This window comes from Salmo salar, chromosome ssa04 (genome assembly GCF_905237065.1).
Source record: "Salmo salar chromosome ssa04, Ssal_v3.1, whole genome shotgun sequence".
In the NCBI taxonomy this organism is placed as follows: domain Eukaryota; kingdom Metazoa; phylum Chordata; class Actinopteri; order Salmoniformes; family Salmonidae; genus Salmo; species Salmo salar.
Window position 1 is genome coordinate 75,402,316 of NC_059445.1, and position 14,325 is coordinate 75,416,640.

At 46.8% G+C, this 14,325-nt stretch overlaps 1 protein-coding gene across 1 annotated transcript in view; it reads left to right on the plus strand.

Moving 5' to 3' along the window:
• The window catches only part of stk10 (serine/threonine kinase 10), a 55,389-nt gene that overhangs the window by 38,454 nt on the left and 2,610 nt on the right, over positions 1–14,325 (plus strand). Inside the window, exons 8-18 of the mRNA XM_014198029.2 lie at positions 300–440; positions 3,568–4,179; positions 7,380–7,510; positions 8,533–8,656; positions 10,580–10,759; positions 11,029–11,121; positions 11,217–11,346; positions 11,652–11,776; positions 12,172–12,360; positions 13,681–13,806; positions 14,020–14,133. Coding sequence (XP_014053504.1) covers positions 300–440; positions 3,568–4,179; positions 7,380–7,510; positions 8,533–8,656; positions 10,580–10,759; positions 11,029–11,121; positions 11,217–11,346; positions 11,652–11,776; positions 12,172–12,360; positions 13,681–13,806; positions 14,020–14,133 — 1,965 coding nt within the window. The remainder of the gene's footprint in view (positions 1–299; positions 441–3,567; positions 4,180–7,379; positions 7,511–8,532; positions 8,657–10,579; positions 10,760–11,028; positions 11,122–11,216; positions 11,347–11,651; positions 11,777–12,171; positions 12,361–13,680; positions 13,807–14,019; positions 14,134–14,325) is intronic.

Below are 14,325 nucleotides of genomic sequence, written 5' to 3' on the forward strand. Positions count from 1 at the left end.
ATATTCATTCACTCTAATTAAATTATTCTTCTCATTTTAGCTCTATCTAATCTAGGAACTTGGTATCATAAGCACATGTGGATTTGGGGTAATAAACTCTTCATTGTTTCATCAGGGTGAGCTCATACCCTGGTCTGTGGTATTCTTGCCATGGGTCGATGCAGGTGGCACATTAAGTTTCTCCTTTCAGTGAAAGTTCCTCTTTTGCTTTCTATGCCCCCGGTCACTGTTCTATGTTCTTGGGTTGTAACATGGTTGTCCTGACTCCCTCTCATGCCTCTGCCCCCCCCCTCCCCCAGCACCCCTTTGTCTGCTCGGTGAAGACCAACAGACCCCTACAAGAGCTGGTTGCTGAGGCGAAGGCTGAAGTCATGGAGGAAATTGAGGACAATAGAGAGGAAGGAGAGGAGGATGACACCGCTGAGTTCACAGTCCCAGTGGTAAGACTTTTACTGCTAACTCTGTCTTTATCCTCTCCCTCGTGTGTGTATGTATATGTGTGTATATACACACACACACACACACACACACACAATCTCAAATAACATTTTTATTGGTCACATACACATTGTTGCAAAATGCTTGTTTCATACTAGCCTTATACAATAGATCTCAAAGTAGTTTGGATTATTCAACCAAGAATGAGTCTCATTACCAATCATAATGGGAGGGAAATCAAAGGAGGACGTTTGTAGCAATGTCATTTTAATGTCTACGTACAATAACAGCTGTATAGAATTACAGTACATCAACTGTTGACAGTTTCTATGTATGCTGACTTTCCTTCAGAATATTTCTGCTAGCACACCCTAAACCCCACAATCTGCAGCTTCCTGTGCACCAGTGTGTGTGTGTGTGTGGTCGACCCTCTAACTGGGGAGTGTATTGACTGAGCAGGGGAGGTGGTCAGGACAGCGCTCACTGAAGTGTGGGGGTGTGTCTGTGGTGTTAGGAGTGCAAACACTGAGATGGGGTCGAGGACACACGCACACACTGAGATGATAGAATACAAACGCACACAAATTCAAGCACATTCTGCACACACTGATAGTTGCACACTCCCGAGGTGACTTCGACCCCCAGCTGCCATTATGTCCATGATGAGGACTCTTTGTATGGTCATTCTACTATTCAAACACTAAAAGGCAATTTCTTGCACAAAGATTGCGCCTCATCCAGGATGTAAAAACAAGCTCAATGGAGAATCTGCATAGAAAAAGTTTTTTTTCAGGATGAGGGTTAAATCTCAGCCCCTAAAACATCTACTTTTCAAATCCTATCAGATCTACTAATCAAACACTTCCAGTTAAGTTTTTCTGTGTACTTGCCATGAGATCGAGTAATAGATTTGTGGTTTATGCATGTATAGGGGGACTGGATTAGAAAGTGAGAGAAAATCAGAGGACACTAACTCACTGGAGCCAAACAAAGGAACAGAAACCGGAACACATGCTTTCACACACCCACTTACCCACTGCTAAAAATACATGCTATTTGTCCTGCACAACGGCACAAATATCGCCTTAGCTTCTCCTCTTGACAACTTCCTTATTCAAAGTTTGAAATAAAATCTGTGGAACAGGGGTCATCTTTAAGTTAACATATACACATACCTTATTTTTCTAATAAAACTGTACTAAAAGGAAGTTAAAGACATTAGACTGGTAGGATTATTTCTAGGTGATAATGAGTCATTCATATATATATTATGTGATATGGACCTGAGGTCATTTCAGGTCGGTCATTTTGGGTGGACCCTAGCAGTTGTCTTCATTATTGTTTTGGCTACTCTTAGCTGTCTGTCTTGTCCTCTAGCCTTATAACTGCTGCTGACACAGTCTGAAATCAGCACACACTCCAAACTGCTTTCACCTCACAAACAGAAACTCCCGCCCCAGAGGGAAACTCGAGGCCTGAGAGTGCATCTTTCAGGAAACCTTAGACCTCCTTTGCGCACGCACACACGCAGGAACCCACAGCATGTGCATTGGTGTAATGTAGAGGTTGTGAACATCCCTTTCAGGGCCTGGGGCCTCATTTATCAAAGGTACGTGCGTGCGAAAAAAGACTCTAAACCTTGCGTGCGCTAGTTTTCCTGCAAAGGTTGGTATTTATACGTTTTGAACTTGATGGGAAAGTGTGTATTGCCACACAAATCCCAGACCGTGTGTATGCGCAACTTCTAGTGGTTGATCAACTTTATTGCATGCAAATATTGTTGTTGTTGGGAGAAATGGAGGTGTTTGACGCACAGGAATTATAATAATGGTAGGCTAATAACATTAAAACGTCTAGGACTAATGATAAAATATATGCATTTCTGTTGGTAAAAAGATCCCATACCCAGTTTACATAGCAGAATGTCGCATAATATATTTATTTTAATTTTATTATATATAGGCCATAATCATATAGCAGGATGTTTCTCTCCTTTTCTGACATGACTGGTATATTCCCGCTACACAACCAATATTAGGATACCATTTATCCATCGCTCATTCAATAGCTAACCATGCTACCATTTATCCATCGCTCATTCAATAGCTAACCATGCTACCATTTATCCATCGCTCATTCCATAACTAACCATGCTACCATTTATCCATCGCTCATTCAATAGCTAACTATGCTACCATTTATCCATCGCTCATTCAATAGCTAACTATGCTACCATTTATCCATCGCTCATTCAATAGCTAACCATGCTACCATTTATCCTTCGCTCATTCCATAGCTAACTATGCTACCATTTATCCATCGCTCATTCAATAACTAACCATGCTACCATTTATCCTTCGCTCATTCAATAGCTAACCATGCTACCATTTATCCATCGCTCATTCCATAGCTAACCATGCTACCATTTATCCATCGCTCATTCAATAGCTAACCATGCTACCATTTATCCATCGCTCATTCAATAGCTAACCATGCTCGAAAGTAAATAGACTGGTAACCTATGACAGTATGGGTAGGCTACATTATTGTTTTGCGACATGAGCGTGGCATAATAACCCATTTAATCTTAGAGCCTATACCAAGGCAGGAGATGATTGCGATTTATCAAACTATTTGTTGCACACGCAAATCCTAGAATCTCCACGTATGCCAGAATTTAGTAAGAAATGCACAGTTGATAAATGACCCCCCCCCCCCAGAGCTCCCAGCTAGTTCTTTCTGGTATTAATATCTGTAGATGATTTCTCCAGTTGTGTTTAGAGGAGCCAATTGAAAGGCTGGCTGCAGTCGTAAATATGGCGGATGACGTATGCTTAACGCTCCAAGACAGCTCATACTTATCTCAGGTTCTCAGAGCAGAGGGACTTGATGTAGGTCGGAGTTTAAACAGGAATAACTGCATTCCACGATACAGTACCACTAAAGGTCAAAACCAGCTTTCTGCTGCAATATGAAGCCAAGAGACTAAGACTATTAGGCGTTAAGGCTACATCCATTTTAATTTGACTCATATTAAAGTGATTACTTTCAACATTGGCACTGAAGGTGCTTCTGGCTGCTGATAGCCTCAAATAACAATGGATTTCTTCTCCTCTCTCTTCTCTCCAGTCTCTAGACAAGGACCCGTCTCAGACTAGTCTAGAAGGGGACCAACCCACAGACACACCCTCCAAAACCCCTGTGGTGGACGAGGCCAAACCCCCCCTAAGACCGCCCCACAAGGTCGATGACCAGCTGATGGACCGACAACTCCCCGATGATGGCATCAGCATCGTGGACTCGGACAAGCCCGAGAGCGAGACCTCCGGCAAGACGGCCTCTGACTCGGGCATCGAGGATGGGAAGAGCACCCCCACTTCGGACGAGGGCAAGCCCGTGGACACCCCCGAGACCGAGAATCCTCTCCTGCTGGCACCGCCCAAGGTGGTAGAGGTACCAGAGATACCCCAAAGCCAGGAGGGGGGCAGCAGCAGCACCCTTACCCCAGACCCCACACCTCTGATCGGGATGAATGGCAGCATGAGGAGTGGGCCTCCGGAAAGGGCCTCTATAGGGGCTAACATGGACAACCTGATGCCCCACCACAATGCCAATGGCAGAATTTCCAAGAGGTACTCTGACGCGGGAAGCATGTCTGCCTCTGAGAGCATGGACATCAGCCTCAACCTGTCAGGAGACATGTCAGTCAACAAGGACGACGGGACCCTCTCCTCCAGGGTGGTGAGTAATCCCATGTTTAATGTCACATTCCACTGAAGATTTACCCCACTCTTTTACCAAAAAGTCTATGACTTTTTAACTTTTGTATGATTATTTCCACGGCTAGGCTCCAGTGGCTTACTGAGCTATGGCCTTGGCGTACGTGCTCTGACTTGGGGCGAGACCGCTGGGACTTCCCTGGGCGGCACTTTACATAACAATGGCTACCTGTGGACATGGTTAACACATTCCACGGTTAACACCTGAGTATGCAGAGGCTGTTGAGTTCTCATTAACATAATCACTGGAAACACTAGTGAGTAAGCTTCAGTTTTGTTATGTTACTTTATTCAAGATCTGGAGATAATTAGCCTTAGGGAAGCTTTAGTTATACTTTCACATGTTTGGCATTCTTCATCAAGATGAAACTGGTTAAACCTGAACTTCTAAAGAGAAAAAAAATGACTATTTCAAAGATGCTATGATGGAGTAGAGCAGGGATGGGCAACTGGCTGTCTCCTTTTGATGCCCCTCGGGTCAATTTTAGGAACTCAGTCGAGGTCTCAACTTACTTGTTGCGAGTCAGAATAGTAGAATTTTGAAATTTGGTTGTGCATCAACAGTTTTTCGCTTTTTATGTCAGTCCCTGATAGTCACATGCCAGTATTTTTTGATTGCTAAGTTAGTTAAAGGCCAGCTATCTAAACTTGTTCTCATGGTCAACTTATCGGCCAGGGGGCCCATTTTGATTTAGTAAGTCAGTGTCACTCAGATATCATATTAAAAATTGGAAACATTTCTCTCCACTCTATGGCAAAATGTGTAGAATTGCAGGAAGTGAGTTGTGCTCATTTTGCTCTCTGCCCCATGTCCTTTTAAAGTCACCAGAAGTGACCTTACCACAGTCATTCTATAAAAAAAATCTCACCAGGGTGCCCTGTCCATATTCAAATAGAAATGTGCGTTATAGATCTGTCATTCTCATTCAAAGGAAGTCAAAGAAATGATAGATCTGTTCTATGTGCACTATTTCTATGCTTCTCATTAAGTTTCGTTTTTGCATCTTTTACTTTCGGTTTTGTACACCAGCTTCAAACTGCTGAAAATAATATTTTTGGTTATGTAAAATATATTTCACAGCGGTTTACATGGTACAATGATTCTCTACACTATACTTGTTTTGTTACATAACCTGAAATTAAGCGAACTATTAGAATTTTAGCAACCAGAAAATGGAGTAGCGATTTCTGCATAGTGCAGCTTTAAAGCAGAAATCAGCATTTGAAACAATAATGAAGCGTCCTGCCTACGCTTTCTGGGTAAAAAGCTGAGGGATGGGGCTCACTGACAGAGCTATGGATGCAAGGACTGATCATCCATGATATCAACATTATAGTTTTAACCATGTTTTGAGGCTACAGTGTTTGTTTAAATGTACTTTCTTTAAACAAGCTTATATTTTTGGTTCTGATGGGGCATGACAGCTGAACTAAGCTCATGAAGCATTTCTAAGTTATATTCTTCAAGAATCAATGGGTACATATCATTCATTGATAAGTCCACAAATGGATGTAGCAACTGCAGATTGCCCCTTTTTTAAACTATCCATAACCTGAATTCATCCATTTTGGATCTTGTCAAGCAGTGGAACTCCACTGACTTCAAGCTGATATTTTTAAGTAAAAAAAAACAAAACAGCTGCATTTCTAGCAAAAAAGGCTCTGAGATTGAATCAAACTACTGTTCTCTGGGAAATGGACACATCCATCCTTTAATGCCAAGTCTGTTTGATCTAATGTGACTCCATTTTCCATTCATTATGACCAATGGCTTTATTCAGCATTCAGAATTGTGGATGTCGTTTCTATGCGGCCGTTGTTGCCGGGGAGTTTCTGGTTGTTTATGGACTGGCCATCACTGGAGTTCTATTCATTGTTCACAGGGGAGTTTCTGGTTGTTTATGGACTGGCCATCACTGGAGTTCTATTCATTGTTCACAGGGGAGTTTCTGGTTGTTTATGGACTGGCCATCACTGGAGTTCTATTCATTGTTCACAGGGGAGTTTCTGGTTGTTTATGGACTGGCCATCACTGGAGTTCTATTCATTGTTGGACTTGTGTTCCGTTTGTGATATGTCTTTTCTCCACACTGGGCTAAATTAATGGGATTTTTGTGTTATCCCCAGTAACAGTAAGTGTGAGGTTGTGTTCAGGAGAGATGGGCAGGTCAGGAGGACCAGGGGTTTATGAATGGAGATGTATGAGAGATCACAGGGAGGGAGGCTATAGCCAAAATGAGAGGCCCCAGCTGAGCTGCTGCTGCTGGTACAGACCCCTGGGCCCTCTGAGAACACTGGATGTGTGCTCACTTGTTCACGTACATACGCACAGTATGTACACACACACACAGTGTCTCTGTCAAAGGTTTAGAATGGCTACAGCAGGACATGTTTACTTCTCTGGTGAGAGATGTAGAGAACAGAGTTTGTTCAGCTGGCCCTATACACTTTCATTTTTCATCAATAGGATGATTATTATTTCCACTAAGAATTTTGAAAGGTAGCCGTGTCACCCAGGGTCGTGCTACTCTTCCTGGGGAGAGTCAGGAGTAGGTCTGACCCAGTAAGAACCAGTGTGGAGCCTGTCTATCTTTGTACTGTATTGGGGGTTGACAGAGCTCTGTTGTCAGAGAGAATTTCACTTCCTGCTTGGCTCTCCCTCCCTGTGCAGCAGAGCAGTGTGATTATAGAGGAACATGCCCAGCAGGATCACATAGTCTTACACAAGTACTGCTCTTTCCTGTCAACTGGCAGGCAGGCTGTACAGTGTTCTCCATTCACCACCTTCTCCTTTAAAGACACTAGTGTGGTGTTCTCATGTTTCAAGGAAAGGAAACAAAACATGAAGCGGACTATATTTCCTGATTTAAAAATGGTCTTAACGGTGTAAACAACACTGCTGCAGTCAGTCACCCAATTGTGACACTAAACACACAAAGCCTCACTCTATATAGTAGCCTCTTTAATCACTCTCTACCTCTACCTCCATCTCTCCGTCTCTCTCATTTTCAAGGGGCTTTATTGCAAGTCTCTCTCATTTTCAAGGGGCTTTATTGCAAACAATAAAAAGTGAACAGTAAATATTACACTCGCACACATTTCAAATGTCTGTATACAGTGTTGTAACGATGTGCAAAAAGTTAAAGTACTCCCTCCCCCCAGGACTCTCGCTTCTCCAATAAGACATTGAAGCGCACCAGGAAGTTTGTCATCGACGGCGTGCAGGTCAGTGTGACCACATCCAAGATCATCAGTGACGATGAGAAGAAAGATGAAGAGATGAGGTTTCTCAGGCAAGTCTCACTGCTTCCTGGTAAACCCTTCTTGTTTTCTCCCTGAATCAAGGTCAGGAAAAAGGGCCGGGTCTACTCCGTCTCTCTGTATAAAACAGGATCTCTGGTACACTGAGTTGTTGAGAGCCTGGGCCGTGTTCGGATGTCCCTAAAGTAAACAGACTATTTTGGGCATCCTGGTCTGCTCTTTTCCCTTTGAGATCAGTGCACAAATACACAAGAGGAGCTTTGTGACAGCAACAAGTGGCTAGACGTCATCAGAAAAGAATTCAGCTGAAAAATTGCAAATGTCAATAGATGAGACAATGGCCACAGATCAGTGTGAGTCGTGTGAACAACATGGCATGGAACATTCTATATTCCTTAGTGATAGGGATTTATCACAATCCTTCCTTAACAGTGATAATATATTTAATTTACTAGTAAACACAATGTGTACCAGTCACTGTTTTTTTATGGGACAAATATTTCACTATTTCACATGACTATTATGACACCCTAAATCCCCCCAATCGACAACATAGTTAATCTGGAAATGAAGAGGTTCACAATCAGAGTTCACAGTGTCCTGAACAGTCATTGTGCCTGATTTGAAGACCTTGAGCCAGTAGCCTAGTGTTCTCACTGCTATCTAGTGGTGATAATGTGACACTACACCCTGTGTTGGTTCATCAGTTCAATCTATGGTTCAGACACTGTCACTCACACACTTAGATTCCTCTCATCTCTAAGCTCTCTGTTGTCATGGAGGGAGCAAGGCTATTGCCTGAACTCTCCTCTTATCTCATGGAGACAATATATTCTGTCTTCTAATATGAAAGAAGCTTTTGTGTCATGGTGCTTATAACTGATTCAGTCTACAATGTTGTGACCGACTGTTTATTTGATCTTTGATGCATTATTTGCCTCCAAGTCTTTTTAGGCAATGTCATATCTCCCAGTGTTTTTACTGTCAAAGTACGTGAAGGTCAAGACCTATGACAGTAAGAATATTTGAACTGTGTGTGTGTGTGCCCGCGCAGGCGTCAGGAGCTGCGGGACCTGCGTCTGCTGCAGAAGGAGGAGCACCGTGCTCAGGCCTTACTCAACACCAAGCTGGACGCTCAAAGAGAGCAAATGCAGCGACGCTTCGACCAGGAGATGAACGTAGGTCTACACATACCACACACACACACACACACACACACACACCCCTGATTTAGTGTTTGCACTGATAGAAGTCTCTGACACACACCATGGTCTTCCTTTACCTCCCACCACTAATGGAAGAAATCCCAGAATTCCTCCTTCCTCCATCCACACCAACACAATGATATTAGCTCTCTTACTCTGTTTATTTTGAGGGACTCCCTGAGTTCACACTAACACCCACACACTACTATCACATCAACCCGTCCCTGTCGTGCCAACGTCCCCCCCCCGCCTTGTCGTGCCAACGTCCCCCCCCGCCTTGTCGTGCCAACGTCCCCCCACTTCCCCGCCTGGTCGTGCCAACGTCCCGCCTGGTCGTGCCAACGTCCCGCCTGGTCGTGCCAACGTCCCGCCCGGTCGTGCCAACGTCCCGCCTGGTCGTGCCAACGTCCCGACCGGTCGTGCCAACGTCCCGCCCGGTCGTGCCAACGTCCCGCCCGGTCGTGCCAACGTCCCGACCGGTCGTGCCAACGTCCCCGCCTTGTCGTGCCAACGTCCCCGCCCGGTCGTGGCAACGTCCCCGTCCCGTTGTCGTCGCTAACGTCCCCGACCGGTCGTGCCAACGTCCCGCCCTGGTCGTGCCAACGTCCCCCCACTTCCCCGCCAGGTCGTGCCAATGTCCCGCCTTGTCGTGCCAACGTCCCGCCTTGTCGTGCCAACGTCCCGCCTTCCCCGCCTTGTCGTGGCAACGTCGTCCCCCCCTTCCCCGCCTTGTCGTGGCAACGTCGTCCCCCCTTCCCCGCCTGGTCGTGGCAACGTCCCCGCTCCCCCCCGCCTTGTCGTGGCAACGTCCCTCTTCCCCGCCTGGTCGTGCCAACGTCCCCCCCGTCTTGTCGTGCCAACGTCCCCCCCCCTTCCCGCCTTGTCGTGCCAACGTCCCCCCCACTTCCCCGCCTGGTCGTGCCAACGTCCCCCCCCCCACTTCCCCGCCTGGTCGTGCCAACGTCCCCCCACTTCCCCGCCTGGTCGTGCCAACGTCCCCCCTTCCCCGCCTTGTCGTGCCAACGTCCCCCCCTTCCCCGCCTTGTCGTGCCAACGTCCCCCCCCCCTTCCCCGCCTTGTCGTGCCAACGTCCCCCCCCCCTTCCCCGCCTTGTCGTGCCAACGTCCCCCCTCCCCCGCCTTGTCGTGCCAACGTCTCCCCCCCCCCGCCTTGTCGTGGCAACGTCCCCCCCCCCGCCTTGTCGTGGCAACGTCCCCCCCCTGCGGCGTCTCCTTCCCCCGCCTGGTCGTGCCAACGTTCCCCCCTTCCCCGCCTGGTCGCGTGCTAACGTCCCCCCTTCCCCGCCTGGTCGTGCCAACGTCGCCCCCTTCCCCGCCTGGTCGTGCCAACGTCCCCCCCCCGCCTTGTCGTGGCAACGTCGCCCCCCCCGCCTTGTCGTGGCAACGTCCCCCCCCGCCTTGTCGTGGCAACGTCCCCCCCCCGCCTTGTCGTGGCAACGTCCCCCCCCGCCTTGTCGTGGCAACGTCCCCCCCCCCACCTTGTCGTGGCAACGTCCCCCCCCTGCCGCGTCGTGTCAATCTCCCGTTGGATAGCTGTCTAACGGAATCCTTTTTCTCCATCCCCCCTCGCCAAGAGAAATATAAGACGAAGAAAACCTTTGTCATGTCTGTCAATTAACAAATAAATAACACCCACGTAAGAATAATAATAAGAATACTTTTTTATTATTAAATGTGGGATATTATCTCTGATACCCTTTTTTCACATTTTACAAATTATATAAAAATAAAATGTACATTTTTCCACAGTAACCTCTCCGCTCTAACTCCTTCCAGCCCATCTGGATGACCAGGATCATGGCTACTTATGATATAAATATGGTGATGGGTTTATTTCATGGTGAACGTGTTCAATTACTTTCTCTGCTCCTCCCAGGTGAAGAAGAAGTACTATGACACGGAGCTGGAGACCCTGGAGAAGCACCAGAAGCAGACCATCGAGAAGATGGAGACGGACCACACCGTGAGGCTCAGGGACGAGACCAAACGCATCCGCTCCGAACAGGACCACGACTACACCAAGTTCCAGGAGCAGATGAAGCACAAGAAGAAGGAGGTGAGAGGAGGGAGCGAGAGAGAATATGTGTGTGTGTACACGTTTAACTATACTTAAACCAACTCAAATTCAGAAAAGTGAGGATCTCACTTGTAAAATGGCGCTGTCTGGCTTAGGGGTTGGAATCAATTGTTGCTCCCCAAAAAGTCCTTACGTGTGTGTGTGTGTGTGTGTGTGTGTGTGTATCAAGCGTCTGGGTGATTAGTTTAAAAATGAAGGAGGTATTGTTATTAATATTAAGTCCATGGATTTTACAATCATTTTTCCAGGTGAAGAATGAGGTTGAGAAGCTCCCCAGAAAGACCCGGAAAGACGCCATGAAACAGAGAATGAACAGCTTTACACAGATGAAGCAAACGGAGGTAAACACAAGCTGCTTTCTCTTTCCCTCGAACACTGACCTCTATATCCAGTTCAAATGCTAACGTCTCATCACGTCCTGTTTCCTGTGCTTCAGGAGCAGAACTTCCTGTTGGACCAGAAGAACCACCTGGACACAACGCTAAAGAGCATAATCTCAGAGAACAAGAGGGATATCTCCGAGACGGAGAGGCAGTGTCTCGACAAGAAACAACACCTCGTCAGAGGTACAGCCTCACACACTTGATGTCTGGGTGCCATCAACACTTATCACAATGACGTTAGCTGGTCCAGTGAGTTGTCTAGTCAGAGCCCCTTCACAGGGAATACAACTCCCTGAGCTCAGTTAAAGTACTGGACACCCTTGATCTTCTGTTCAAGCCCCCTCCTCCTCAATAACTTTTATCAGATGCTTACTCATTCAGAGTGATTACACTCTCCCCTCCGATTGGTCAATGTAATATCACTCTTTCTCTTATTTCAGCTGCTTTCAGAATTCTATCATTCACTCTCTCTACTTTTCCGTCCTCAGAAAGGGAAGCTACTATCTGGGACCTAGAGGAGAAGAACCTTCATGAGAAGCACCAGTTGCTGAAACAGCAGCTCAAAGACCAGTATTTCCTCCAACGCCACCAGCTGCTCAAGAAGCATGAGAAGGTACAATTCAGTAACCCTGTCCGTGTGGCTGGGAAAGCCACAAAACAACCCCTTGACCTTTGCTGTGTGTGTGTGTGTGTGTGTGTGTGTGTGTGTGTGTGTGTGTGTGTGTGTGTGTGTGCGTGCGCATCCTCATCTGTACCTATGCCTGCTCCCGAGTGGCGCAGCAGTCTAAGGCACTCAGTACTAGAGGTGTCACTAGAAGACCCTGGTTCGATTACAGGCTGTATCACAACCGGCTGTGATTGGGAGTCCCATAGGGCTGCGCACAATTGGCTCAGCGTCGTTAGGGTTTGGCTGGGGTAGGCCGTCATTGTAAAATAATAAGAACAAATGAACTGACTTGCCTAGTTAAATAAAGGTTAAAAATAGTCATTTTATTTTTGTCTCCCCAGGAACAAGAGCAGATGCAGTGCTATAACCAGCGGATGATTGAGGTGCTGAAGGCTCGGCAGCAGCAGGAGAAGGGTCGCATGCCCAAGATCCAGCGCAGTGAGGGCAAGACCCGCATGGTCATGTTCAAGAAGAGCCTCCGCATCAACTCCACGGGCAGCGCCTCGGAGGACCGCGAGAAGATCAAACAGGTACAAGAGAACTACAAAATGGCTGGTTGGAGAGAGGCAGAGAAACGAGGGAAGAGGATGAGGAGTGTGAAGACTGCCATTGTAAATGAAGGAACAAAATGTAACTGTTGAAGTGTAGCCTTGGGATGAAGTCAAGTGTAGGTTAGAAAGGTAGATAGTAAAGGGAGTAGGCTCCAGGGGGCAGAAGAACCAACCAGCCAGCCCGATGAATACCAGCAGGAACACGATACAGTACAGTTTCTCTCTGGCTGGCTGTGATGTCTGTGATGTCTATTCAAATGGATACTTATATCAGAAAAGGTATGGCTAGAGAAGTGATGGCTAGAGAAGAATGATTGAGCACACAGACATGCATTCACCATAGACAAACATTGGCAGTAGAATGGCCCATACTGAAGAGCTCAGTGACTTTCAACGTGGCACTGTCATAGGATGCCACCTTTCCAACAAGTCAGTCTGTAAAATGTCTGCCCTGCTAGAGCTGCCCTGGTCAACTGTAAGTGGTGTTATTGTGAAGTGGAAATGTCTAGGAGCAACAACGGCTGAGCCGCTCAGTGGTAGGTCACACAAGCTCACAGAACGGGACCGCTGAAGTGTGTAGCGTTGGCTGGAGTGGTGTAAAGCTTGCTGCCATTGGACTCTGGAGCAGTGGATGAATCACGCTTCACCATCTGGCAGTCCAACAGATTAATCTGGGTTTGGTGGAGGAGGAATAATGGTCTGGGGCTGTTTTTCAAGGTTCGGGCTTAAATCTTAACGCTACAGCATACAATGACATTCTAGACGAAAGGGAAGGCCCTTTCCTGTTTCAGCATGACAATGCTTCTGTGCACAAAGCGAGGTCCATACAGAAATGGTTTGTCGAGATGGGTGTGGAAGAACTTGACTGGCCTGCACAGAGCCCTGACCTCAACCCCATCGAATACCTTTAGGATGAATTGGAACGCCGACTGCGAGCCAGGCCTAATCGCCCAACATCAGTGCCCGACCTCACTAATGCTCTTATGGCTGAATGGAAGCAAGTCCTCGCAGCAATGTTCCAACATCTAGTGGACCATTTTTTTATTCCCAGAAGAGTGGAGGCTGTTATAGCAGCAAAGGGGGGACCAACTCCATATTGATGCCCATGATTTTGGAATGAGATGTTTGACGAGCCTCTGTCCACACACTTCTGGCCATGTAGTGTATATTGTATTCATATCACAGAACTGTATCAGGACTCAGGGTTGTAAACTCATCTCTCATCCCTCTGTCTCCCCCTCTTTCGTGTGTGTGTGTGTGTGTGTGTGTGTGTGTGTGTGTGTGTGTGCACCTCCCCAGTTTGCCCAGCAGGAGGAGAAGCGTCAGAAGGCTGAGCGGCTGCACCAGCAGCAGAAGCATGAGAGCCAGATGAGGGACATGATTGGCCAGTGTGAAGGCAATGTCAGGGAGCTGCAGCAGCTACAGGTGACCACAGTACACCTCTCTCTCTATGTCTGTCTTTGTCTGTCTGTCTTTGTCTGTCTGTCTTTGTCTCTCTATGTCTGTCTGTCTCCAATGCCTAGAGGGGTGGAATAAATATACAATAAAATGTAACTCCACAAATTCAGTGGGATTGTAAAGAAAATACATTCCACAAGTATTGCATCAATATTAGTGTGTGCGTGTGTGTGCACGCAGAATGAGAAGTGCCACCTGCTGATTGAGAACGAGACTCAGAGGCTCAAGTCTCTGGATGAGCAGCACAACCACCAGCTCAATGAGTGGAGGGAGCAGCTCAAGCCCAGGAAAATGGTATCCAATGGAATTGTTTTAGTCCCAGACAGTTAATATCGTTGACATTGAAGAGTTGTAAAATGTACTTTAATATCCAGTACTGGAGTTGCCATTGCTTTGATCTCTCTCTACCCATCTCTTCTCTTTCCCTCCCACTATTTCTCCCTTTTTTTTTGTCCCTCCCCCTCTCTCTCCGCCCTCTATCTCTCC